The 27,742-nt window shown below is 34.3% G+C and overlaps 7 protein-coding genes across 14 annotated transcripts; 3 read left to right on the top strand and 4 right to left on the bottom strand.

Moving 5' to 3' along the window:
* Positions 1–991: 991 nt before the first annotated feature.
* LOC143183008 (putative fatty acyl-CoA reductase CG5065) lies at positions 992–4,638 on the top strand. Its single transcript, XM_076384374.1, has 8 exons — positions 992–1,222; positions 2,654–2,817; positions 2,898–3,033; positions 3,113–3,312; positions 3,390–3,642; positions 3,723–3,913; positions 3,994–4,251; positions 4,321–4,638. Exons 1-8 carry the CDS (start codon positions 992–994, stop codon positions 4,454–4,456), a joined length of 1,569 nt encoding a protein of 522 aa, XP_076240489.1. The 3' UTR covers positions 4,457–4,638.
* Positions 4,639–4,732: 94 nt separating this feature from the next.
* Positions 4,733–6,776, bottom strand: Rps3a (ribosomal protein S3A). Its single transcript, XM_076380374.1, has 5 exons — positions 6,657–6,776; positions 6,082–6,185; positions 5,431–5,753; positions 5,048–5,209; positions 4,733–4,942 (listed from the first exon to the last, which is right to left on the bottom strand). Exons 1-5 carry the CDS (start codon positions 6,716–6,718, stop codon positions 4,790–4,792), a joined length of 804 nt encoding a protein of 267 aa, XP_076236489.1. The 5' UTR covers positions 6,719–6,776; the 3' UTR covers positions 4,733–4,789.
* A 443-nt stretch (positions 6,777–7,219) lies between these two features.
* On the top strand, positions 7,220–10,703 carry LOC143180535 (transmembrane protein 185A). Of its 2 annotated transcripts, XR_013002147.1 has the most exons (7): positions 7,220–7,439; positions 8,151–8,493; positions 8,569–8,868; positions 8,944–9,067; positions 9,162–9,386; positions 9,453–9,532; positions 9,851–10,703. XR_013002147.1 is itself a non-coding variant. In XM_076380329.1 (6 exons), exons 1-5 carry the CDS (start codon positions 7,402–7,404, stop codon positions 9,371–9,373), a joined length of 1,017 nt encoding a protein of 338 aa, XP_076236444.1. In that variant the 5' UTR covers positions 7,220–7,401; the 3' UTR covers positions 9,374–9,386; positions 9,453–10,703. The 2 variants fall into 2 exon arrangements, 1 of the variants encoding a protein (XP_076236444.1); XM_076380329.1 differs by having other exon boundaries at positions 9,453–10,703.
* A 346-nt stretch (positions 10,704–11,049) lies between these two features.
* On the bottom strand, positions 11,050–16,149 carry LOC143180547 (F-box/LRR-repeat protein 3). Of its 5 annotated transcripts, XR_013002151.1 has the most exons (7): positions 16,010–16,149; positions 13,154–13,343; positions 12,830–13,049; positions 12,442–12,687; positions 11,970–12,225; positions 11,790–11,865; positions 11,050–11,698 (listed from the first exon to the last, which is right to left on the bottom strand). XR_013002151.1 is itself a non-coding variant. In XM_076380343.1 (5 exons), exons 2-5 carry the CDS (start codon positions 13,341–13,343, stop codon positions 12,054–12,056), a joined length of 828 nt encoding a protein of 275 aa, XP_076236458.1. In that variant the 5' UTR covers positions 16,010–16,149; the 3' UTR covers positions 11,050–12,053. The 5 variants fall into 5 exon arrangements, 1 of the variants encoding a protein (XP_076236458.1); XR_013002149.1 differs by having other exon boundaries at positions 11,790–12,225; XR_013002148.1 differs by having other exon boundaries at positions 11,050–11,865.
* Positions 16,038–17,680, bottom strand: LOC143183000 (uncharacterized). Its single transcript, XM_076384362.1, has 5 exons — positions 17,649–17,680; positions 17,551–17,605; positions 17,279–17,507; positions 17,027–17,201; positions 16,038–16,206 (listed from the first exon to the last, which is right to left on the bottom strand). Exons 1-5 carry the CDS (start codon positions 17,678–17,680, stop codon positions 16,179–16,181), a joined length of 519 nt encoding a protein of 172 aa, XP_076240477.1. The 3' UTR covers positions 16,038–16,178.
* On the bottom strand, positions 16,285–16,842 carry LOC143180191 (uncharacterized). Its single transcript, XM_076379754.1, has 2 exons — positions 16,546–16,842; positions 16,285–16,457 (listed from the first exon to the last, which is right to left on the bottom strand). Exons 1-2 carry the CDS (start codon positions 16,840–16,842, stop codon positions 16,401–16,403), a joined length of 354 nt encoding a protein of 117 aa, XP_076235869.1. The 3' UTR covers positions 16,285–16,400.
* Positions 17,681–18,981: 1,301 nt separating the features above from the next.
* Positions 18,982–22,326, top strand: Nct (Nicastrin). 3 transcript variants are annotated; one of them, XM_076380317.1, is made up of 8 exons: positions 18,982–19,116; positions 19,404–19,502; positions 19,607–19,944; positions 20,030–20,423; positions 20,507–20,903; positions 20,978–21,426; positions 21,512–21,704; positions 21,785–22,326. In XM_076380317.1, exons 1-8 carry the CDS (start codon positions 19,062–19,064, stop codon positions 21,798–21,800), a joined length of 1,941 nt encoding a protein of 646 aa, XP_076236432.1. In that variant the 5' UTR covers positions 18,982–19,061; the 3' UTR covers positions 21,801–22,326. The 3 variants fall into 3 exon arrangements, with proteins under 3 accessions (XP_076236432.1, XP_076236424.1, XP_076236416.1); XM_076380309.1 differs by having other exon boundaries at positions 21,782–22,326; XM_076380301.1 differs by having other exon boundaries at positions 21,512–22,326.
* Positions 22,327–27,742: the final 5,416 nt, after the last annotated feature.

Here is a 27,742-nt window from a genome sequence, read left to right as displayed (position 1 = left end):
CTTAGTACAGAACTAGATTAAACCTAACCTTCTAGCGGAAAACATTTAGTTACATTAATATCTAGACATTTTCTAAAAGAAGTTCCTTAAACTGTATTTTATTTCCACGTCTCAAAACAGAAGTAACTTCTTTAAAAAATTCTTTCGAAATGGAATACATAGAATGCATACCTCAACACTTTCCTTTACGTACAAAGATCAACCAGCCTCGGGTCCATGAATAATTGAAAGGAAAATTGCCAGACGCTGTCTTCGTTTCGTCACACACGCCTAAATCACATACTTGGACACGCTTTCCACTGTAATTACGACACTGATAACGTTTACACTCGCGTTAATTTTTATTACCTATTAACCTCGCTGTTTCCCATTTGCCGCGCGAATGGAAACTAACGGTCAAGAACTACGTCATAAACGGTGGCAAATAGAAGCGCGGGAAATTTGAAAATATGTTCAAAATTTGAAATTGGAGAACGTTCATTGGTTATTTTGTCTGCTGGATATGCCCGCGAAATATGAAACGTATTTACTGAAAATCGATGCCGTGATAAATACGGTAAATTATAAGTAATTAGTTTGTTTGATTGCTTCAAGGAGAAGCATGCTTACATGATAATAGCTCTTTTCGAAGCAAGAAATGCAAAGTAGGAGAAAACTTGCATAGTGTATTGCAACCAATGCAATATTCATTCAAGACAATATTCATTCAACACACCTCAAACGTAGCTGGTACTATTCCTACAATGATTTCCTCGTGATGCATGTGAAATATAATATTATTTCCGTTTAAATAATTCATATCTTTTTATACATACAACGTTTATTTATTATAAATACTGACCACGAAGTTTCCTACACTAAATATTTAATCTCTGATATTTTCGCAACTACTTTTCCATTTTTCCATTTTCTTCGCCTTTAACTCTGACTTTCCCAGTGAAATATATTAAAAATTTCTTTTACAGTTTCCAGAAAACAGAGCAACAAAATCATGACAGAAACGAGGGTGGAGACGATGACAGAAGAGGAGATTCCTGATAGAATAGCACTAACGTTCAAGGATCAGAATATTCTGATCACTGGTGGCACTGGTTTCATGGGCAAAGTCATGATTGAGAAGTTTCTCCGGTGCATACCAAATACGAAACAGATTTTCATGCTCGTAAGACCAAAAAAGGGGAAGGACCCGAAGCATCGACTGGATGAACTGTTTAACTCACCTGTAAGTACTTCCTGCTTTTCCGAAATACTTTTCCACTACATAAATTGCCTCTTCGATAAAAACGTTTTCCATAAACAATTATTGTGCAAGTATCTCACTCAGAATTTCCTACTCTATTTTATGAAGCTTATAAACAATACAACCGATATTACGTAAGCACGAGGAAAAAGCAGTTGGACTACTTGTGCACGTGTAAACGGGTTCTTCCCTGTGTACCTCTCTGTTTAGGAGATCTCTCTGTATCTTAAATTCTAGGTACAATTTTTTAAAAAAAGATTCTATTTTACATGAAATTTCAAAACTATTATATAAATAATTCGAATGAGCACATCGATTAAACAATTAGGTAAAATCGGCAAGCCAATATCTCAAAATAGTCCTTGCGAAACGTTGGATGAAATATTTAACAGGTGTGTCGACATAAAACGAGATTCAGCCAGAGAAAGTGTAATTATATAAACAATGTATCATCGAACACATATTTTTTTGCGAGATATCGTATCGTAATAGTAGGCAAATCTAATTATTAATGAAAATACTATTAATCTACGATGTAATATTGAGGAAAACTACAATCTTCGACTTAATGTCGCTATTTCTATTCAGTAAATAGAGTTCTTAAATTATATACCAGGGGTACATTGATTAATTTCGTAATAACATGAAACAAAAAGTAAGAGGAATGAAGTCAAGGCCTGCTATCCGGAGAGGATGCTGAGAAAACTATTATCATTATTATCGAGTCTCGTATTCAGTGAAAGTTCCCATTCCATGCACGGTGGCATGTTATATCATATTTTCGAGTCAGTAGCTGCTGGACCTCATTCTAACATAATCATTCACGTACCACTCTGCAACACACACTATGTAAACAGGTTGAAGAATTTTATGACTATGCGATTTAAGCTAGTTAATTATGATTATTTGGTACAGCTTTTCCTTCTAAAGAAGTCTGTCAGCCAATCATATTTGCATCTGACACATCCTGTACACTAATTTTAGAACCTGAATTAATGATTAGTATGTTGAAATATGCTTATACAAGGGATAACTCCAAGAAGATTCATTACGTCATATAACGCAAAAAAAAGGCAACAGGTCACTCCATGATGCTTGTTTAAGAGGAAGCGAGCAGATTCTCTGTACTACTAACAACAGTGACCTCAATGTATTCGTTTCCTGTAATAAACAGTAACAAACAACATATACCTTCTTTGTTTTTTATAATTCTTATAATTACCATTAGTAATTGCTACAAGAGCGTAATATTTATTCTAGAAAATAAGTTTGCTCATTGGAACAATCACGTGATTACAGAAAAAATTGAATAGGAGCTAATCATTTCTGTTCCTCATTCTGCCTCCCAGATGACAATTTGTTAACTTACTAAATGAATATCAGCTAATGTAATTTCGGAATTATTCGTTTCAGCTTTTCGAAAACATTAAAAAGCAAAGAGGATTAGGGGAACTTCACAAAGCAGTGACAGTTGTCAATGGAGATGTATCTCTTCCAGGACTCGGACTCTCTCCAGAAGATAGAAAATTACTATGTGATAATGTCAATATTGTCTATCATGCAGCTGCCACTGTACGGTAACGTAGTGCACAATAAAAAGGTTGAATAAATAAATAATTGGAAAGCGCTCGTTTCTAAAATGAATTAATTTTTACAGATTCGATGAACTATTAAAGAGAGCAGTTCTATTAAACACTCGTGGTACAAAACTGATGCTAGAACTGGCTAAAGAGATGAAACAATTGAAGCTATTTGCTTATATCAGCACTGCCTACTGCCATCTCGAAGAAAAAGTAATACAATTATCCTCTTATAATTAATAATACAATTATCTACAAAAAGGTTTTGAATCTTCTTCAAAAATGATTTTAGCTTTTAGGAGAGAAACCATATCCTCCGCCAGCAGATCCTCACAAAATAATCAAATGTGTAGAGTGGATGGATGACGACGTCGTTGAAGCAATGACAGACAAAATTTTGGGAGATTATCCTAATACATACGCCTTTACAAAAGCCTTATCTGAAAGTCTAGTTGAAGAACAGATGCCACATATTCCAGCAATTATACTGAGGTACGAATAATTAGACGATTATCATGGAAAATAATTAAAACTGCCTAATTATACAAGAACTACGTTTCGAATTTTAGACCAAGCGTTGTGATACCCGTTTGGAAGGAACCGCTGCCCGGATGGACAGATAACATTAATGGACCTACAGGACTTCTAATTGGCGCTGGAAAAGGTGTAATTCGAACAATGTACTGCAATGAAAACGGCTATGCTGATTACGTTCCTGTTGATATTGCTATAAATGCTATCTTCATCACCACCTGGAATTTCATTTACAATGGAGATCAGGAAAGAAGGGTATTCAATCTTACAAGCAGTAGTGAATTCAAGGTAAATTAATGTTTTTTAAAATATTAGACTAATAAAAATACCAATATATAATATTTGGACTGTTTGGTATCTTCAACCAGGTATCATGGGCAGAGATTATAGCACGTGGTCGAAGAATAACTGAGAAGGTACCTTTAAATGGGGTTGTTTGGTACCCGGGTGGCAGTATGAAGAAGTCAAGGCTTCTACATAATATATGCTTCTTACTATTCCACATGATCCCTGCTTACTTCATAGATACACTTATTTTCCTTGCAGGTTACAAACCAGTGTAAGTACATTTGTTATATATGAAATGAAGCCTGAATTTTAATAAAAATTTTTAATAATTTCAAATTCTGCTGCCTGTAGCATGTGTCGTGTGCAACGTCGAATACAAAAAGGCTTCGAAGTTTTTGAATATTATGCTAACAATCAATGGGATTTCGAAAATGCGAATATGTACAATCTTAGAGATAAGCTTAATCCTGTAGAATATGACAAATATCAGATACATGGCGACGATATGGATATAGACAAATATTTTGAATCGTGTATACGAGCAGCAAGAATTTATATCCTAAACGAACCACCAGAAACACTACCAGCTGCACGAAGGCATTTAAGAGTGTAAGACATACTTTGAATTCAGCTTTTAAATCAATTGAATTTATTTTATTAGAATACTTTATATTGCAGGATGTACTGGGTCGATGTGATCACGAAAATATTATTCTTTGTGCTGTTAATTTACATATTTGCTTCTTGGAGCAAAACCTTCAGGGCATTTTTAGTAGGTAGTTGGTCACTTGCCAGCCAAACACTGACAGACTAGTAATACATTACTTAGCTTATAACTTAGTTTATAACACTACTTTAGTACCTTTATATTGTAATATGACCAAATAAACTGCGGATTCTTTTCTTTTTTCATAAATTTTTAGCTCAAACTGAATGTTATTAATTATAAGTCTTGTATTATACTAAACTGATATTTTCAATACTAAATATTTACAAATGAAACTGAATTTCATTCATTCTTTTACAAACACATTCTCTTACCAAAGTAATAATAAAAGTGGGTTGACGAAAATAATGAAATAGCAAACAATTTTCGCACTGACACGTTACTTTTATTCATATCAAATATTAAAAGAGAATTACTCCCTTAAACGGATTCCTGTACAGGTGGTTCATAGCCCTCTGGTCTGTCAACTTTTGAGCCACTTTCACCTACTTCTTCGGTTTTGCTTCCTGCACCATCACCGTGCAACTCTAGCAGTTTGCTTAATTCAAAACGTGGTTTCTTTAAAACTTTAACCTGTAAATAAGCATTAAAAAATTTTAATTATTGTTTATCAGTACAGTTATTTTAGATGTAAAACACTGCTGTAAATAAGTCTACCAGTAATTTTCACATACAAACCTTACGAATGTAAACATCATGGAGTGGGTAAATTCCTTGAGAGGCTTTTTCAATGTCTTTGGCCGTAGCATCTGGCAGAAGCTTGCTAACCACACCCTTCAGGTCACTCTTTGTAACATCATTCGTAATTGTGTCTACCATTTTTTGTCTGATTTTCTTAACCTAAGCACAAAAGTACAATATAATTAATTAGAAGCCCTCACTTATGTATAACAATTATAAATATGTTGCAACATCCTAGATCACTATTCCCTTTACACAAGAGTAGTGTGGTAAGCAAGTGCAATTTCTATATGCAACACCATGTAACACAAAAGCAATGTAACTTTTGTGAATTATAAGTTGCAATTATTAAAAATAATGAATGATATATAATTACCAACCTGTGCATGTTGAGCATAACATGTCTTCCTTGTACTCAGCTGATCTTTGTTGGTGAAACCAATGCAGAAGACTCTGAGAAGGTAGCCATCTGTAGTTTTTACATCAACATTAGCTTCTATCAGTGTCTGCCATTTCTTGACCATAGATCTCAGTTTGTCCGTAGTCAAGTCCATGCCATGGAAATTGGTCAGTACATTACGGTGTTGAACATCTTCTGCGATCAACCTGAATTTTCTGAAAGATCTCTCTGCATCTCCATCATTCTGTAAATCAGCTAGAGATACTTCAAATACTCTGTGCTTCAGACCCTCAGAAGCAATTTCTGTAATTTAATTAAGATTTAATTAATAAATGGAAATTCAAATATAGAGGTGCTTATTTAGTGTTCATATGGAATGAAAAATATCAACTGTTATTACAACAGATAAAAAACTCATTCAATGCAGAGTCTAAGAATTATAAACACTAAATAAACACTATTATATTGACATTTGTAGCAAAAACTGATTTTAGTATTTCCATAAATGGTATAATACTATGGTATGCGTCTGCTTTTTATTTTATGCAACATAAAACGCCATGTAAGTTACTGATAGCACATTCATGGAGCTGGAGTTGCAAATCTCATGTAAATTTTAAGTGTATCTTACTTGTTCCTTGAGTCCTGTTGACCAACGTTTTGCCCACATGACGATTGGTAAACATAGACGGTGCCTTAACATCGTACCAGTCCTTACGAGTGAAAGGATCAACGCTATAAGGAAAATACGATGCCACTTATTTTAAGGTTATGTTGAACACGCAATCACGTTCCATCAAACAAGTAGAAAATTAATTCCATTCTAAAACTCATGATAATTAATTCGTTCATGATGCCAAATACTGGATAGTTAATTTGCATTAACAACTTGCACAAAGTTACAATTAATTTTAATTAAATTACATACATGTATAGAACTTAGAAAACAAACATTACGAATATCATTTCATCTTGACCAATATATACAAATAAACAGATATACAATGTTTCTCACGTTTTTTCATTCAAAAGTGAAAAGACTGACAAAAACAGACCATTGCATACGCAATGCATGCAAACACCCGAACGTCAGGTGAGCGAAATCTGTCTCAATACGAGGCATCGTTTCGAATGAAAAAAGAAAAATTATATTTTCTGTTTACCAGACATCAAAAGTATAATATATGAATATTATAATTCACTTACATCTTCTTCTTTACTCCCTTTTTACCTCCCTTCGAGAGCCCCTTATTTTTACCCACCGCCATGGTTGAGGTTACAGGCGAAAAGAAGCACGCTCGTTCTCAACCGGAAACTTGCAGAGCGATCTATTCGATTGCGATATCTTCACGACTATCGATTATTGACCTGGCGTCTGGGTTTTAAATTTCGTTTTAAAAAATAATAAACTAACATTTATACTATTTATATAATATTATTAAAATGCGGTATTATTACTACTATTAGCAATTACTTGTACAATATTGCTATTCATATTACTAATACTACTTTATAGTTAAATGATACGCATATACACATACACTGTTGAACAAACATTCGATCACTCAATTTGTGTATTTTGTCCCACTATCGAGGGATGCACGAAAGGCAAAATTTTTATCTGTTATATCAAATTTCGCCTTTTTAACCTAAAAATCATGAATCTAAAGGAGTACGAAGTTCTCTGCTAATGTTTGAGTTTCGCTCTGACGTATCGAACGTCGACAGCTGTTGGCCTTCGGCTAGTTTCAGCATGATTCGAAGTTTTGCCTGCGGGACGGTGGGATTTATTTTTTTTTTCTCTTAACGCAAATGCAGAGTCCACCGTTCGTGTTCTTCGGCGATAAATTGTTCGGTAAATGAAACGATTTTCAGTGGGATGCACGTATACACGGCGGGCATCGCGAAACCTTACGTCAAGTAGTTGGCCTAAAAAACGGCTCTGATAATCATGAATCTGCAAACACTCTTTCAAGACTTCAATCCAAGGTAAAATCTTACCGCACCATTTACACAAATTTTCTTTCGATTTACGTATTAATGCTCGCTCCATGCGATGGGCATTGAAATGAAATGTTTGGAACAGTGTTCGAAGTGAAACAGAAAAGAAAGCGTTATTCAATATATGCAAAAATTTCCGTCATTTATTATTCGATGCAGCAGTTTTCCTTTATTAGGTCTATACGACTTTAATTGTCTTCTCGTAATCCAATTGAACATCTTTTGATAATGTTGTTTTAGGCTAAGCTGTATTTTTCGATGTATTTGGATAGTTGTTTTAAACAAAGATCGCCGCTTTGTTTAACGTATTCTTGCCATTGTTGCAAGGCTGTTGACCTCTGTTCTACACTGTCAAAAGTGTTTGATTATTTTAAACATTTTAGTGTTAAAAATATATATCAGTTGGTAGAATAATCTGTTTTCAAAACACTGTGTAGCTTCATTGTAGTTTAATTTGAATAGTTATTTAACTTTTTAAGTAAAGAGCTTGAGCAAGTCTAGCTATTTTTACACTTTTTCTGTATGTTGATCTTTCTTTTCTTTGTACTCATTGAATATTAGTGCAATCTTTCAGACTGTAGTTGATTCAAAGACTTTAATATTAATATTAAATTTCTATTCATAAAATTAAAGATAAAAATAAAGTTCTGTGGGAAGCTTGGACATTAATTTTTTATTAATTTATGTTTCTATTTTTAGCAAATTTTTAGTACACTCTTGTTTGACGATATTTACTCCACTGTTTGCTCTTCGGCTGGATGGTTACATAGAATGGAGTTATTGGTGTGTGTTTACTCCAATATGGTTCTGGAAAAGTATGGTGATTTTGGGTGCTACTATTGGAAGTTATGTTTGGTGGAAACATCCACACGCAAGACTAGGAGATGCTTATGTACAGTACAAAGCAATGTTAATAACTCTAGCATTACATTTGATCCTGTTAATGTTTGAACTGTTAGTATGTGATAAATTAGAATCTGGAAGGCATCTGTGGATTCTTGTATTCATACCACTTATCTTCATCTCTATTGTGTCAATAGCAGTGAGTAACATTTATTTGAAATATTTAACAAAATTCAAATTCATTTATGAAGAATTAATTTAAAATTATTTGCAGGTGTGTATTTGGGCTGCAAAACATGACCGATCATGTGAGCTTGAGATGTTTTGTGCAGTTAATGTATTGCAATTTATTTTCCTGGCTTTAAGATTAGATGGTTTTATAACATGGAGTTGGGAAGTAGTGTTTGTACCCCTATGGGCACTTCTGTGCTTATTTTTAGTTGCTGTTCTATATGCAGTCATATTTGCTGCTCTTTTAATCAGAGCTCCACAAATCAGCGATAGGATAAGAAGGAGATCTATAAACTCAGCATTGGCATACACATTTCTCATGGTGCCCATTTTAGTATTCCAAGTGAGGATTGAGATTTCTGTAAAACACAAAAGCATCTTATAAATTTCACTGATTCTACATTCTCAATTATTTCAGGTGTTATTAGCAAATAAATTGGATGGAAACATTTCATTGAGTCATACTACAGTAGTATTACCGCTTTTAATATCTCATATAACACTTATCATTATATCTTTTAATGCAAAAGATGGTAACAGATGTAAGTAAAAATTTGTAAAATTATTTCTGAGTACTCATAATAGTTGTATCATTCAACCTATTTAATATTAATTGAATGTTTGTACTACTTTCAGGGTGGTTTGGCATTAGAAAAGACTTTTGTCACTTTCTGTTAGGTTTATGTCCATTGCTTCAAGAATATGGTAATATTTCTTACCAACCCAGAAACGAGCAGGATCAGCCACCTTCTGAACCAATGGTGTCGGAAAAGAACGAGAAACATGTAAAGAAAATTGACCTAACAAAACCTGTTGTACCCATCATTTCTATTGATATGCCTGATTGATTGTTCTCTTTGGGTATGTATAAATAACTATGAGTAAAAGATATATCATAGAAGATACTAAAAGTATCGCATTTTTCAGGATCGATTCAAGTGTTTGAAGTGTTTTTATTGATATGACTGGTCAATATCAAGAGCTATATCTTAACAAGTAACAAACAGGTGCGTATATAATAGTGACGTCTATTATGAAAAAGAAAACTATTATTTTCAGTACGATACGTCGTAATGGAAATCTTGTTATTGTTAAACTCATTGTGAGGCAAGGCAATCATAATAATTATAATATCTATTTTGTTCTTGGGGCTTAAGCTTTTCACAGTTATTGTGAAAGTATCGTAGAAGAAATCTTAAAGACTTTTTTAACATCAATTAATTAAACTTAGGTATAAGAACGTAAAAGCTTAAATGCATTTAGATAAATAGCCCCTCGAGCAAATTTAGCAGTCGCAATGCTCAAAAACGTTATGTTTTTTAAAGCTGCATCAATTTTGCGTGTATCCAAAAGAAAAGTTAAATTATGTGTAGAGTAAGCAACCGACCCGTCCATTTATTTGATTACTCCTTTATAACGATATGAGGTAATTGTCAGCCTATTTTGTTATGCTTGTTATAAAGTTGCGTAACAATAGCATTAATATTACTTTGCCAAAAGTAGCGGATATAAAAGGTGGTGAATATGCCTAAGCTGGTGCTAAAAGTAAATGATACTTTAAATACGTTTCGTATGCAGCTGCAAACTGTGTTTGAAATTTGATTTAACCTCAACATACTGTGATCTGCATAGAGTTATGCTTGATTTATGAATGTTTATATTTTAAATCGATTTTCCAGCAAAACGATTATGATTGTAGTTGAAGCTTTTTACTAAGGAAAATCTAATGTAAATAGTACTCCAATTTTTAGAATCAAGCTACACTACGCGGATCACATTTTGAACATACATTGTGTATGTAAATTAAGCCTCGCTTGATACGTGATTATTCAATCGTTAGTTGACATGAAATTGATCAGCATTAATTTATTCACGCAAAAGATTTGCATGTGAAGTAAATCTTAAAGAATACATCAGTACTATGAACAGTACAAATAATTACATTTTGCATTTGAACTAAATAATTTTCTTTACCCTTTTTGTTACTTAACGAATATGGACTCTTGCTTTAAATGAAATTTAATTGTACTGTTCATCTAATGAATTTGAAGGAATTAGAAAGCGAAGGGATTGTTAAGAGAGAAACGGTAATAAAGTAAAATTTATATTCTGTTTTTATATTTATGACGACGTTTCATACATTTCTGAGCCCTCTTTAAATGTTTTACTTAGCAGGAAAATTCTGTGTTTTTAATACTTATGTGAATAACACATAACTAATAACAAAAGTCATGTATTTATATTATAATTATTCTACGTGTTCCTAAAACGTTTGCAATATTTTTCTATCGATATTAATAGAAAAATAAGCAAACGTGTCCAAAGGGCTCTGTTATTTTAAACATAAGATTTTTCTGTATGTTTGTAACTAATTAATTGTTTAAAGATGTCTATGAATAATTAGTTCATCTAATTGATAACGTAACAAGTACGTATATATCGTTACGTATTAATTGTATCTTTTAAAAACGTACTGTTTCTTTCGAAGAGCAAAAAAATCTTAACATATTCATAAAATTGTAAATAACATTTATTCAATGCTTTATGTGATACGTGTGTTATAACATACAAATTTTTATGAAGAATGATACAGATTTTTGTATGCATTAACATGTGTTTGTTGTAAATGGAGTCGAAATACGTAAATTATTCAAATATTAGGTTTTTAATCGGCCTTAGTGAGACAAGAGATCGGATATATTGGCTGGGATACAAGACTGAATGCTTCGCATCTTTAGAATAGAATGAACAAGATAAAAAAAAAATGGAATAATCGCGTGAATTTAAAGAGAAGAGAAAAGAAAACGATTAAGTAATAAGAATCATTAATTGTTAACGTTATTACATAACATAATATTAAGTATACCCAATTATTACATAATGTGTTATACTGTAGAAATAATGTACATAGTCTGTTGTATTACAATAACATTATAGACTATATTATTAATTATTGTATATTATACATATCTACCATGAGCGACAGTTGATAAATAAGTAGTGGTATTATTTTATTTTATATACACCACACAGAAAAGGTATCATTATAATCTAATAAAGTTTATATTTTTTGGTATTAACAGACACGAGCAATTTTTACAAATACGTGACATCTTTCGTTCTTTTTCTTGAAATCGCGTCCAATGCACAAACTGTATCAAATTAATTCCACGCTACAGAAAAAATAGAGAGATTAATCTTAATGAAAACGATAGCAAAACATAGTTGTGCATTAATTTATCTTTAACAATCAAACATACTAACTTTTACATACTAACGTAATGTAAAATTTTTATCAGAATTTTTAATTATAAATAACGGTCCTACTAACATTGGAAACCTAGAATACATATTCAATGTCGATACTACGATAAAAATCATATAACATCTTATTATAATATTCATGTAAAAAATAGAAAATATGTCTAATTATCACTTACGCACATTTCTAGTATATGCGCAAATTATTGTTGGCCGCTACTGCATTTGCATCGTACAAAATGATTCTTAATCGTTACTCTTAAATCCTCAACACAATGGTATATATTCAGGTACCCATGTACGGCCAAGCAGCAATGAAACTTTCTTTGGAATCTTCGTGATGTCAAGTTCAGAATCTTCTATTAGCGACGTTTCCCAAACGTACAGTATTCGCAAACGTTTTGCACACAGTGTAACAAACTCCAACAGTCCTGAGCAACTAAACGCAGCAAAAAAAAAATGATCAAAACTTAATGGAATTATTTATTTCACATAATTCAAGACAGAAAAAAGTCATAATTAAAAAAATTGTCATGAACTATTCTCTTAATCGTTTAATACACTACTAAAGCTTTTAGTTATAATTGTTCTTAGACAGTAGTAAAACTAGTATCAGAGTAATTTTATGTAGAAAAAGAAACATTGTTGTACGTACGTGATCTCACAATCACCTAAACCAACTGCGCTTAAACGTGGACATCCTTGGGCGATAGAAAGAAGCGCATGATCCAGTGTATCAGGCCCATAAGCAGCGATTATTAACTCGACCAGACGAGGACACTGACTACCGATGCGCAGTATTGTTGCTTTCGATGGTGATTCTCCAAAGTACAAGTGTGTTATAGGAACATGTGGAGCGAAAAGCGAGCTCAGGTCCTCTTCATTCGTCACGTAAGACAGCCTGATGTGTATGCAAACAAAATATGTTACTCTCTTGAACAGCAACTGGATAATACTAAATTTCTTGCTATTTCAGACTACAGAATTGTTAAAAAAAGAGTTTTACAAGGTGGAAAAAATCGTGAACTTAGAGATATACTCACAACACGAGATTTATGTTCGGCAGATTATTCGAAAACGTGAACCAAGCTGTTTCACTGAGTCTAGGAAAAGGTTTTGTTTCCGGATGTGCTTCTAATCGCAAAGTTTCTAACTGTACTTGTTTTTCGGAGCTCAATGCTAGGAGTAACTCATCGCTAAGGAACGAATATGACAGAGACAGTTCCTTTAGGTAACGACAATAATTAACTAACGCCTGGATTCCTGAAATGAAATTTTCTGCTGTAACTCTCTGTTTTTAAAAGACAACTGGATGAATTTTAATAAAAATTCCAAGACTGAGAATTCGTGTAATTAAAAATGAACACCTTCGGGTAGCAACCGAGGGAATCCTTTGATCCGAAGAAGGTGCAAGGTTTTCGAAGCCTCGTCATCCTTGTCGGAACGATCCTTCTTCTGCTCGATCGAATCTTCACTTGATATTTTCATGATGGTCTTGAACTTGTCATTGTCGATTTCCAGAAAAGCGGGCTTTGCGGTGTTCATTAGTGCCAACATCTACCACGAAACGTTAAATTAATAAAAAGTAATTAGTTGTACACATAATTATTATACTTAGATACAGGTCCATAAAATGGGTATCTATACAATTACACATACATTCACCTCAAAGAATAAATTCTACAGCCATAACAGAAAATAAATAATCTCTATAATTAATATATATCTCTTAACTAACTTGCAAATAATAAATCATCTCTATAGTAGAATACAGATGGATTCTAAACTAACTACAGGATCTCAAAAATTAGTAGTTAATGCAATACCACCGATATCCTCCATCCTGCGCCAAAAAGTTTAGTTTCAGAATTAGACTACCATGCTCCTTCACCAACAATTCTAAACCTCCTACTAATATTTACATTGTCAAAAAAGGAACACAAAATCAACCCAATAACATGACAAAGATTCAACTCTACGCAAGACGCGCGCGTTCCAAATCCACAGGCACAGTTTCCAAACCGAATACTTTAAGATGTTCAGAGCGGGTATGGAATTTTCACAAACACCATGAGACAGGTTCCTCGGGGTAGAAAAGTGGCACGGAGCAAACGGGTGCAGTGCCGTCGAGGGAAGCACTGAGGCGGCAGTCCCTCAGCCAGAGATCGCTACTCGCGGCCTTCACGTAGGAGGTGCAGAGAAAAAGCGAAAGGACGATTGGAAAGGAGCGTAATAATTGTGCAACCGGCAACATTGATCGGATTGGGGTCTCAGGAGCCTGACGGTGGATGCCGGCGACTAGGACATGCACGTGCTGGCCGTTGCACCATTGCACCGCTGCAATGTGCGCCTTTAAAGGGGAGTGTGTACTTTGAGCCACGCGAGACCAGTAAAAGGATCGCCTGGCTGTTGAAAGCGGTCATGGACCAAGCGAACGTTCCGGAGTCTCAGTAAGCTATTCACGTGCTTAGGTTTAGCGGTCACGTGGATCCCGCAGGGAAAAGAACTTACTGCGTTATGAATTATTTCTTGGGCTAATCTGGCAACGATCATTTACAGACTTTGGGAGTTTGAAGACTCACTCAAACGTATTGTAAGATTTGATCAGCCTATGTCGAAATTAAATATATATTTTGGATTGGTGGCTAAAGACTATTGTACTGAGAATGACGCAGTTTGTACAGTTTTCATATTTTGGTTAAAAAAACTTGCTATATTATGGACTGTTTTTTAAGATTCGCATGTTGGAATATCTGAGATCTCATTGAAGAAACTTACAAGAGTAAACTATCCTTAAGTAGATGAAAATTTAATTTTCAATTAATATCTAAAAGAATCTTACTTTTCGCACAGTAATATTTTCTACATTCTTCCTTTTTTAAGGTAAAAAATAGCCATATTTCATTGAGGTTCCTACAGCCCCTATATTGATTATATCTAACCGGAAGTGATTGCTTCTTCGATCGACTCAACCTCTCCTCCCTTTATTTTCGTACGTGTGTTACGTAAAACAGAAGGAAATCTAATCACTCGTACGTTTGCACACGATGTAAAATTAATATATATAGAATATATATAATGATAACGTGATTAGTGTATCGACATGTGCAAGAATTTAATATTTCGCGGGATTAATAAAACGTTTGTAATCTACAAAAAGGAGGTCATGGACTTATGGAGCCCGCTGCCGGTTCCCAGTAGACCATTCACGTGTTTTCCTTTGCGACTCACGTGTATCGCAAAGAGAAAGGAGACTGATTTGAATTACTAGCCAATTAAACGTTGCATTCTAAATTCTGTGAAAATCAATTTCCAAATTCCGATGTATTAAATATCTCTCCTTTACGCGAGTCTATATATTTACTAGTTAAACTAAAGAAGAAATATTCTTACGGAACAAATTTCAGAGAATGACAATAGCGACGAGTTTGTACCGAAAAAACACTATACACGGTTTGTTCTTACACCAAAGTAGAAGAACAAGTTGTAAATCAAAATAAAAATGAAATATAGTGACACGAATTTTGCAGACTCATTCGCTATAAAATGTGACTAGCACGTGTTTAACAACGAGTGATAATAACCAAAACCGTTCATCTTTTACGAGCGAGTTACGGTAATTAAGAACAATACGGTTGGTCGCGGAACCGTGAACAAAGGCTAGCGACACTTGAATCCCCTGAAGAGTTTTACATAAGTCATGCGACGTAATAGCAACGTCGTTTTATTTAGAAGAGCTATTTATATTAATTACAAAAAAAATGCTACGTTACTTTATCCTCTTTTTCGAGAGGATTAAAACTACTTTAAAAAAATGTCAAGATAATCATACATAATTCAAGGAAACTCAAGAAGAGGTAAAAAAAATGGCACTAAAGTTTAAAATTAAGTTTTTTTCGTAATAACTTACGTAGGTCTACATTATTATTATTTTTTTAAATTAATAACGAAGTTCGATACGTCCAACAGAGGTTTTTTACAATTAGACATGACACACACATAAACTACAGCGACGTAGACGATACAACGACAGCAGAACGTGAAGCAGACCTGAGCAGAATATTTTATAAAGTAACAAAATTTATATAAATGTTAACGACAATTTCCAGACTTTTTAATTATAAATTAAAACCGAGGAACCTTAGTATTATTTCAAATTCAAACACATTCCTTATTTTCCCTCGAAATAAAATCTGCCCAGGTCTAACGCGAATCGCCATTACCTATTATCCTGGCTGAGACTGTATTTTCCGTTCCTCTGGTACGCTGGTCGATTGATCGTAAGACGCGCAAGATAGATGAACAGGATGGCCGAAAGTTGTTTGCGGAGGTTTAGAATCGTATTCATCGGAAGCGAAACCCATTTACTTCGGCAGTTGTGCGCCGCTAGCATCAGATTCGGATGCCCGTCGAGCTGTACCTGAAACAAACACGGATATTAGCACGCTGTCGCGATCGAAGCAGCTTACGTCGCTCTAAACGAATGTTCATTAATGACCAAAGCGTTCGTTCCATCAGGCAACCGTTTTTCGAAGCGTTAACGACAATATGCGTGTGTTGGTACAACTTTATCGCGGTTTCACGCGAAAAATCCTACGACGTGCACGTCGAGCTCTAACATCGTTGCCCCGCCTTCGTGAATCGTCGCGGCGACGTTCGAAACCTGGTCATCTATCGAACAGAAATGATTCGATTGTTTTTCTTAGGCACACCGGAAGCGGAGAGCGTAACTACGCATTTCCTCTTCGCGCACATTTACATTTACTTGTTTTCGGCGAACGGGTTGCGCAGGCTTCGCGGCGTCGCACACTTCCAAAACGAATAAAAAGATTCCAATATTTTCGCTACCGGTTCCCGCAAACCGGTCCCGACCCAACGCTCCGCTCAGCGTTTGTGTGTTTCTGTCGCGCGCACGACGACACTGCACGCTATCGACCGTCGATACACGTGTTTTCGTGCTCACGTGTACCGCAGCTATCGCTACCTGTATGTATTCTATAGATATCCGCGCACACCGTACGACTATCCTACATATCTTGGGCGCGATATGCGTCATCGCTGCTTTGCGTGCCGTTTTTCTCCGCTTCCCCGTCCAGCGGAATTATTCAGCTCCGAATTCGAACTACGTAGAAGTGCAGCTAAATTACTTGCGCACGAAAAAATTGCGAGCGATAAGTACAAACATTAATCACGCGTAGACGAGCATTTTTCCGTCGCGATGAAAGAATGTCTTTGTTTACTTAGCAATCTTAGCATCTTGCATGGTCTCTTGAAGAACGCAAAATTGAGAGTGTAGGATATAAAACGTAGGAAGTGTTTTTCGAGTATGAATTTTCTTGTCCGAATTTATGAAGCTCGTTCTGTCCTCTGAATTAATGTGTCGTTTCACTGATGACCGCGCCGCTTCCAGAATATCTAAATAAAATTCGAATTAAATAGAGAAAGTTTGATGTTTGAGTAGCATCGATTAGGAAGGTTTCACTCAATGTTACATTTAAAAGCGATGAGTGTGGTATGTTTGAACGAGTTGGTGATGCCGTGGATGTCGTTCGATTTCAGATTCGCCCACTGTGTTTTATTTACCGAGTACGACGCTCTGCTGATGGTTCGCCGTTCACGATGCAAATGGTTGACGAGCGACTGTTTCGGGGGATACAGCCGAGCGATTGATGAGAAGACGACGACACCGACACTATGGAAGATTATTTTAAAAGGTTGATACTAGGGAGAGGGAAGAAGAGACAGATGGAGGGAGAGCTCTCGCTGGAACTGGAACATTACGCGTTGTCGATGTTGCGCGAACTACCATTGTGGTATAACTCAGGACCAGTGGGAGGGATTCGGCGGATTCAAGGGATTCACGGAAGCTCAGGAACGTAGCGTTTTAATGTCATCCGACTGAATTTGTCTGGAAATTAAGAAATATCTTATAATTATCGAATATTTCTTTTTCTAATTATAGTAGCGAATAGGAAGAAAGTTTCGCTTCTCTTATCTTAACGCTCTGACGATGGATACTTCATTTTACAAGTATAGGGTGGCGTACAGGTGGTGGTGCAAGCAGAAAACAGATCCTCCTAAAGAAAATTAATTTAAAGGAATTTCCTGATATCCTAATTCATTTCTTCGAGAAAATTGAATTACATAGAATGTTAGTACAGTTACTCCAAAGTACAGTACTTCAAACGTTTTCCATATTTCTGTGTAACCCCTTAGTGTAACTGTGCTTTGGTGCAAGTGTACTCATTATCAGATAAAATTCGAATTCGATTTTTTGAAAAATAAAGAGCATAATGAATTAATCTTGACCTATTAGTGGCTTTAGATCCGTGGCACAAGCGCAAAGGTGATGATCACGATAATGAAATTCGAATTTTAGCCGAGTGTGCGTGCACTGAAATGCAGTTTTAGACGCTAGAAGGGTACGAAGAGACAAAGGGGAACAATTTTTGCTTACCGAAGGCAGATCTTATTACTATATAGAATTTCTTTTACCCCATGTATCCCTCAAACGCTCAGAACTCTACTTTGCTGCATGTGTATCCTCAAATGGGACCTGAATTTTATTTTATACTCTATATTTTCGATCTATCATTTCGCTTAAAATCATCACCTCTTAAAAGCAGCTTTTATAAGCTGCAATGTCTACAAAATGCATATCTCTCATTTGCTGCAACAATGACACTAATTAAAAAACGATTATTTTTAGAAAAATGAAAGAATATCGCCATTTAATCGCCACTGCTCTTTCTATGCTAACAACAATAAACCAAAAATTTGCAAAACTCTTAAGCTAACCTCAAAAGAACAAGTTTTTTTAATTATGTCATTGTTACGATAAATAAATGATATAGCGAACTCACTAATGTGTGTACCTCACGCTATAGACTCTTCATTGGCGAATCGTGAGCCTATAAGGAAAAAATTGTATTTCTGAGAAGTAGGTTACATTTGAACCTTTTGATACCTGCTACTCAAGTCTTCATTCTTTGTGGCTTTTATAATCTTTCTGTATTCCAGTCTGTAATAAAAAGCTTCTATTATTTAAAGGAATTAGCTGCTGCAAGTAGTTTAGTTTGAGGCTAAGCTGCTACGTGTAGCCCTCTAGCGATAAGTTCGGGAAGTACAATTACAATAAAGTTAAAGGAGAAGCGTTGAGTTTTCCGATTTACGCGATGCACTTGTGTCATTCTGTCTAACCTTCGTGAAGCCTATCCGTAGCGTTGGTTGTAGAAAATAAACTTAACTTCTGACAGGTGCTACAACAAAGGGAAAATGACAAGATGTTTGTTTATTGGATACCTTTTAATATTCGTTGTCACAAATCTAGGTAAGAGGTCTAAATGCGAGATAGAATTCTATGAAACTATAAAAAAATCGTCCTAGAAAGTGAAGCCAATAAATTTAAACGTCGAGTTTTCTTTGTGCCAAATTCTCATTATGTCCTCTTTAAAAATATAACTAAATGTTTCTCTTTAATCAAGGCCAAGTATTTTGATTTCCTCTTTAAGAATTGTTAAATTTTAAAAAACTCTCTTTTCATTTTATCAGTTTACTCTCCCTGAATGAAAATAATAAAATCTGAGATACATAAAAATAATGGAATTGTATTTCTAGTGGTTGCGGTACGAGTAAAAGATATGATTTATATGTCTTTCGAAGGAGTTGCTGCTTGTTTCCGTAGACATAATGGAACACATCAGTTTGGATGTTCTTGTAAGATTTATAGTAGTTGTAAACATCAAGACAATGCTCTTTAAAATAGACTTCTATGATGTATTTCCATGGAAGTCTTATATAAACTTGTGTTTTCATTATAGCCAGCAGATCAGGAAGTGTTGGTGTCATTCATTTGATAGAAGATGATAATGACATCAAATGGATAGAACATAATGCTACTGCTGGACCTTATACAGCAGTTCTTCCATTTTCCATGTTTACCAGAGAAACATTACTTCGATTGCGGGATACAAACAATATTAATGGAATTTTATTAGCAAAGAATATTAGTGATGAGCGGCCTGATATTTATTCTCCTGAAGATACTTGTCCAAACAGATATTCAGGATACAAAAGATGTAATAACAAATCTCCTTGGAATCCTTTTGGATCTTCTTTACTTATGGAGGATTGGCCTTTTCCAATGTTCTATACAGAGGTCAGGATTAAGTTCTCATATTCGGATTCTTTTTACCGCCTTTTAGATGTTATAAAAATTTTAAATTCATTGTCTTTAATTGCAGAATCAAACATTATTGGAAGCTGTAAAATCTTGCTACTGGAAGCATAATGCACACAATCCAGAAAATCAGCAGTTCAGATCATTGTGTGCACTAGAAATGAGATCATTTATGTTTGCTGCAATCAATTCTGAATCTTGCATGAAACGCAGTGAATTTACATTGAACTTTCGTCCAACACCATTTTGCGATCCTTTAGGAGATAGAAACATACATTGGCCTTTGGCTCCTATAAACAGTGATAAAAATTCGATTATATTAGTAACAGCTAGATTAGATGCCACTTCTCTATTTGATGGACTGTCGCCAGGAGCGGGTAACGTAGTCACAGGACTAGTAACATTTCTTGCCACTGTCTATTACTTGAGAACTTTATCAAAAAATGTTACCGTGGATGGTGAGTATAACATACTTAACGCAATGTAAAATATGTATTTTTTATGATCATTTAACTACTGTATACTGTTTTCTTTTTCTCAGAGACAAATGTCGTCTTTTCTCTATTAAACGGCGAAGCGTTTGACTACATAGGATCTAGTAGATTAGTTTATGACTTGAAAGAAGGTAATTTCAATGCATTAGGTGGTGTAAACTTAAAGCTCGATGACATTAAGTGTATAATCGAATTTGGTCAGCTGAATAAAGGAAATCTGTATCTTCATTCTAATAATGGAAAAAACAATCAAATGATAAATAAACTGGAGAAGGTATTACCAGCAAAACGTTTGGAGGATAGTGTGCCACCTGTATCAATACAAAGTTTCTTAGAAGAAAGACCAAATTTGACAGCTGTCGTTATTAGTAATCATGGGGAAAAGTTTGAAAATAAGTACTACAATGGAATTTTAGACGATGCAGAGAGCCTTGGTTTAAACAGGTACTATATGCACAACCTTACATTAACTAATTCACTGATAGCTTCCAATACTTAATAGAATATGTACTTTTCAGAAACGATACAAGTGCTGAGCTAACAGCTGCTTTAGCAAAAGTAGCCATTCACGTTGCAGAAGTTCTCTACGAAAACGTGACTGGTAAAGCGCCTCCGCCCGCGAACGAATCCATACGATCTGACATCGAATATCATGTGTCTGAAATGCTAATTTGCTATTTGGAAAGTGCCAAGTGCAAGCTCTTCCGTGCTGCTTCACCTCCAGGCACGAAGTTGATCAATCAAGTTCTGCCATTATACGTTGGTGTATACAGGGTACCTAATACTGCCACAACGATGACTAGTCAACTTCTTTCCTTTCTGACTGGTGAAGAATTTCCAGACATGAACGAAGCAACATGTTATGAAAACCATCTTATCTGGGTGGACGATTACAATTCTACAGGCTTGTGTATTAATTCTTCTGTAAGTTATAGCACAGCTATGAGTCCAGCGTTTGTCATCGACGGTACGTTCTCTGCATATATTCTAGTCATAACAAGCAATCATTAAAACAGAAAATAAAGTTGCTATTTCTTCATTATTTCGAACAGGATATGACATGAAATCGGGAGTTTACTCTACGTGGACAGAATCAATATGGCAAACATTGAGTGTAAGAATGTTCTTGAAACCATCAGCGAACACAGAGCGGTTTAGTATGATTGTAGGTAGCGTAGTGGCTGGGGTTTCGTTCATTCTTGTATGGTTCATTAATTCTCGAGCCGATATACTGTTCAATTCAAGGTATATATACAATTACGAAACGAGTAATTACGTATCGATGTAGTTCGTTCGTTTATATATTGAAGTGATTGTTTCAGAAGAGCTACAAATTGCTAGGGACACGCTGCGGACCACATATTAATGACCAGGTTAGATAACCGAAAGGATAAAAATGTTCCAATAACTAGCCTCTGAATGTTATGTGTGGTACGCCCTCGGACAATTTTTATACCTCAATACTAAAGTACATATTCTGATACCACCGTTGTTTTATTCCAACGTTACCGTAATGCCACGGTAACTATTTAATCAAATTTTTGCACTTGCTGTTACTGTATATTGGAAAACGATTTGCGCGTTTGCTTAATTCGCTCATACGTTCCTTTCTCTAATTTCATTGTTAATTATATATACATACATGTATATTGAAAAACAAACATTTTTATAAATGTTCGTTATACGTATTCAATGAATAATCGTAGGTGGAATTTCTTTTTTAATTCCACAGATAATTAAAGAGTATTACGCCTGTGTCGCAACGATAAGCAGGGTATATTAGCGCTAAAAAAAATGTCCACAGAATTCACGGTTTTGTCAGAATCAAATTTTCTACGTGACGATAAATATACGTATTTTACCTATATACGTGATGTAAAATTGAACACGGAACGTTTTCAGTAGTATGGATTAACTGATGGAGCATTTCGAATGGCTATTTAATTTTCATTATTTCATGAGCATTAGTATTATATGTAAACGTTATGCATCTGTTTAATTCAATATTTAAGCGAATCGTGAAATATTTGCAATGCATCTGTTCACATCAAGTACCTAGGTAATAATTTTAGCAATCAATTTTGTATTTCTCTATTTATTTCAATATATTTTAGTATCGTAAATTAAGCGATCTAAGCGCAGGATATTTAATTCGCTTAGGGAATCCTTGCTCACTATATCCAAAACTAGGCAACTAGTTACTACGAAATAGTTAATCAGAGGCAATGATAATGTAATATAAATTATGACATAAAAAGAGATTTTCGTCGCTAGTTATGATAACCGATTTAATGATTCGTTTCGTAAAAGCATTTATATAGATCGTTTGACGTAAAAGGTGTTAAAAGAAAGAAAATGATTGTAAAGAAAAGTTAAACTGTTCTTCTACGAAGGACTGATAGAATTATTCATAAGAAACAACTAGGGAAACATTTATATTTGCAACAATTCGAACGTGTTTTATATAAATAATGTAAAAAATATATCATAAGAAAGATACTATTCCTAAATTCTTTAATTATTCTCCATTATAATTAAACATTTTTTGTAAATAATTATCTGTGATTACTTGCAATTTCATACCTTTTTAAAACATATAAGTCTGCGATGAATTATGCAATTGACTGGTGTATTCTTAAATATACAAGTTACATGGAAAAATATTAATAAAGTATTTTGTACTGTAAATTTGAACAGAATTTACTAAAGCTTTCCCAGCTTTTCCCTTTTTTAAAATAGATAATCATACAAATCTAATTTTTTACACTAAATCACTAATTGATCACATTTAAGATTCCACCACACCTGGTTTCCCTTCCCTTTGTACCCATAACGAAACAAAATTTTTACTTACTGTTTTGCACAACGAATTGCAGAATTTTACTAGAACTGCTGCCACTTAAACTGCAAATAAATTAATGAATTATTAAATCTTTATTTCCTTACGTATTTAAAATATACCAGTTTAATTGATGACTATATCGTTGCTTACATCACATTTTCTAAGCTAAAAATTGAAGAAAAATTTTTAATGATAAGTTAACGATATGAATTTGCAATACATCTTATGCTAGTAAAAATATCTTCACTTACCACATAAATGCATGCAGGATCTAAAAGTAACGAACATATAAAATTAATTAAAATATCCGTTAGTTATCAATTTATTGATAACATTATAATAATGATTTTCCTACACTTGCATCCCAAAAGCTTTAAAATTTACGCGTGATACGATAAACATTCTTCTGTTTTATAATTATGATATAAAAAGTAGAAACACAACTTGCAAGCGTGATGGCGTTTATTATCAATAAACAACTTATTTAACAGGACTTTGATGTACACGAGAGAGAAGTATTCAAGTTGTTTACTTATGCTTTCTTCTTAGTATGTACGTAATTATGTAATACGTTTAGTTTACGACTTAAAATTTCAGTTAAGTTAGGAATGGACCTTTGAAAGTCCTCTTTAGTTCTACCTTAGCGTATTATGCATGTACACGTGTATGTGTGTGTTTTGTAATATCAAATTGTACAAACATCTGTCAATATTTATATATATATTTATATATATGTAAACATTTATGAAAGATTATAAAACGAATTGATTTCTTGGCAATATGAAACATGTTACAGTGTATGAAAACGAAATATACTTGTTGGAAACTTCTGTATAGTTCACTAACATCAAAACAATGTTAATGGAACATTAAGTCTTAACGAAATATCAAAAAATTAAGTTATATATAATCGAAGAATAGTAAAAGTTCACGAGAACACAATGTTAATGGAGTGGGAACTTAGAAATTAAATTATTTCAAATGTAGGCAACAGTGTATAGGGAAAGTCCAAGCACAAAGTGAACTGTTACAAAAGTTTGTCACAAAATATTCTCTTACAATGTCTTCATAAAGAAATTGACGATACAATGACATGAAACCAACTATAATAATATTATCATATCATTATTCATAAAATGGAAGATTAAAAAGAACAGTTCAAGAAACGAAATCATTCAAAGTGTTACAAAAAAAGTAAACCTTATTACTGCCTTATGTTTTTGGTCCATTCCTATCTTCTTAAATATTTTAGACAGAGCTTGCACCTGAATCGCTACTGTGTAGTAACATTAGACGCTTATCTATGGATCAGTCCTCATTCAAATACTCGAACGCACCTGGAACGATGGAAATGTTTATGTTTCAGTGAGTCCAGACTCCATTTCTTAAAACAAATAATCGTGACAGAATTCATGAAACTTAACAAGAACAATTTCTCAAGATTACATAATTACATATACCATCGTTAACTAAACGACGCAAGAAAATTATGATAGTTAAACGAACAAAGAAAAGTATGCATTCAATTTTAGTTTAATATATGAGTCAAGATTCACTGACTGATTAAAATATTCCACGATACAACCGAAGGTGTCCGCTTGAAAAGTTCACGGAGTCAGTAGCGATTTCTTTCAATGCAAACGTACACGTTCAACCTCTTCGGTAAGTGTTCTACTTCTGTGTTCATGTGTGTGTATTTTATTTAAGTATTTCATAGTTTTGTTTAGTATACAAGTATGAAGTAGGAGGCTGGGCACCGCCCACCGAGTTATCACAGTCGTTTGGTGCCGCAGCACATACGTATACGTGGTTCAGCCTTATCACCTACCTCTTAATCCTATCGTTACTTTATCATTATACTTAATCGAGAGTACAGTATAGTCCCGTACCAGGTGATTCGCGATACGAGCCGACGACTTTTACTCCTATCATTTCTGTTTTTATGGATAGTGCGTATTATTGCTGCTATTGTAAAAAGTCACCTAATCATCAGTACGAGCGATCGGGGACCCATCTTTGATGGTACAGTCTAATGAACAAAAATAACTTAAGAAACAGCACTACACAGTGTCCTACAGTTTTCCAGTGAGTTCTACAGATAATAAGAACACTAAAATATCATCTAAAGAGTCCATAAAGTCCATGAATGCCTCGTTAAGAAGTTATAAGAAAAATATGAACTGTGAGAACTAAGATAACATCATTTCTCCTAGATCAATAACGAGCAGAATGGGATATTTTTGTTATCTGTTTGATATTGTTCTTTGATTGGTCATGCAACTAGATGGGTGGTCAGCATACTGTGTGTGTTAGTAAAAAAATTAGCTCCACGAACACTATTCCCAAGGATTCTCAACGATCATGTTCTACATTTTTATTATATCTTCTTAATCTTTTTGTTACATGACATTTTAATTTTATTTCTACCTATAGAACACACTTGCTAGGGGCGAACAAAGAAACTGTAGAATACTCTGTATAAATTCTTAACATTTGATTAAAGCCAGTCCCTCATTTCTCATTTATGTATTCTCCAATTTGTCCACGATCGTTCGACTTAATCTCACTTACGATACTACACCGTATATGGAGCTATACTGTATAAGAGCTGTCTTCAACTGATGATATCCGTTTTACCAAGCCTCGATCGACTCGTTTCCTTTCGTCTAAAGCCTCCTTTTCTTATAGTTTCGAGCAGCCGCGATAAGATCGACCAGCAACTGATTAAAATCGGTTCGCCTTGAATGCTCGGAGAAAAAAGCTCGTGAGCCACTAATGGAAGCACTCTGTTAGTCGGCTATGTACATCGATACCGGAAGAATATATTGTAGAAGGGCATCAGTGTGAAGTGACTGATCTGATCGACGGCTTTAGTCTTCCTTGTTGCAAAAGATACGTGTCTCTATTTCTTCCACTGTTGTACGTTTACATTCAATAACATTTATATCTTTACTGTGTCGTTGATAGCTTTCAATGCATTGAAATTAATGAGCTAGTCTTGTTCTACTTAGCAATAGTTGTAAATCGTGTACTTTTTGTAGTTCTGTGAAAAGCATACAGGAAAATTCAATGAGTGATATACGCTATGAAATACTGATACTATCATAAAATTAGTGAAAGGCATTTATGCAATAATTGAAGGATTACTAAGCATAGAAAAATAGTCTTTCAATGATAAAACATTTTACGAACTATCAGCATTTTAAGAAATATAAAGGGAAACAAAGTTTTAAGGATTTGAAGATAAATCGACGTTTACAAGCTGCTATATTTGTAAGTTTTAAATACTCATTCAATGGAACTTGTCCTTCTAGAATTGCATTTCCAAGGCAGTCTAAGATGTGAGATTAGTTTCAATAGTTCAAAATGTCATGGACGGAACACTTGGAAATAATCGAAGGACAATTGAAGACAAGTACTCAGGAAGAATATGACAATATAGGGTGGTAGAATTGTGATTCATGGTGCAATATGAAACAAGATATATTCCTTGTTTAAAAAAGGAAATGAGGCTTAATAAAAACCTTAACTTTTTATGAGGAACAGTTGATTTTCTTTCATCGTACCTTAACAATTGCATTCCACCCTATTTCTACGCAAATAATGAGCGGTACATGAAACGATGTCGATATCGACTGCTATAATATATTCCGCATCCATTAAAAAGTAGATTGATCATTAAGTATTCGGCATTCGCGATTTAGAGGATACTTTCAGTAAAACGCAATAATCATATGCAGACAGCGCATGTACGAACACTTAATCCTAAGATGGCATGTGCTTGTTGTCGAACCTTAGACGTCCCTTTCTCTCTTTCCTTCTTTCGTTTCATTATGTTTCTGTCTTTCAATTACAAGATAGGTATATCGTTAATCTCCATCTTCTGATAATCACTAATATTTCTCCCTTTATTTCTACAGTTCAGTGTATTGTATGTACAGCAGTACCACAACCTCGTTAAACTGCGGTACACGCGTTTAAAGACGACACTTAGAGTTTAAAAATATAATCATCATATATTTAAAGTAGTATTATATTATCAATTGTTGTTGTGTTGTTACTATTATTATTAATCGTAATAGTATTATTATTATTATTAATATTATTATTATTGTTATTATTATTATCTTGGAGGGATAGCACTTTGCTATGTCACGACACTGCAGAGCTGAACAAAGACTAAACGCGGAAGTTACCACGCTCTTTAATGGCACGAAGAATACAAGATCGACATTTCTAATTTATCCATCGATCAGATGATGATTCTTAAGTCCAAAATTCATCCCGCTTCTTTCCATCAACAATTTTTGTAAAGACTTTGACCTGCATTCTGTTGACCGATTCTAAAGCATATCTCGTCTGACGTGAAGTGTAGTAACAGTATCTATTGTAGCTTATTTTAATTAGGAAGGGTTGAGAGTACGACCTTTTGACTCTGTCG

The sequence above is a fragment of the Calliopsis andreniformis genome, chromosome 1 (genome assembly GCF_051401765.1).
Source record: "Calliopsis andreniformis isolate RMS-2024a chromosome 1, iyCalAndr_principal, whole genome shotgun sequence".
Lineage (NCBI taxonomy): Eukaryota > Metazoa > Arthropoda > Insecta > Hymenoptera > Andrenidae > Calliopsis > Calliopsis andreniformis.
This window is presented reverse-complemented; position numbering and strand designations above follow the sequence as displayed.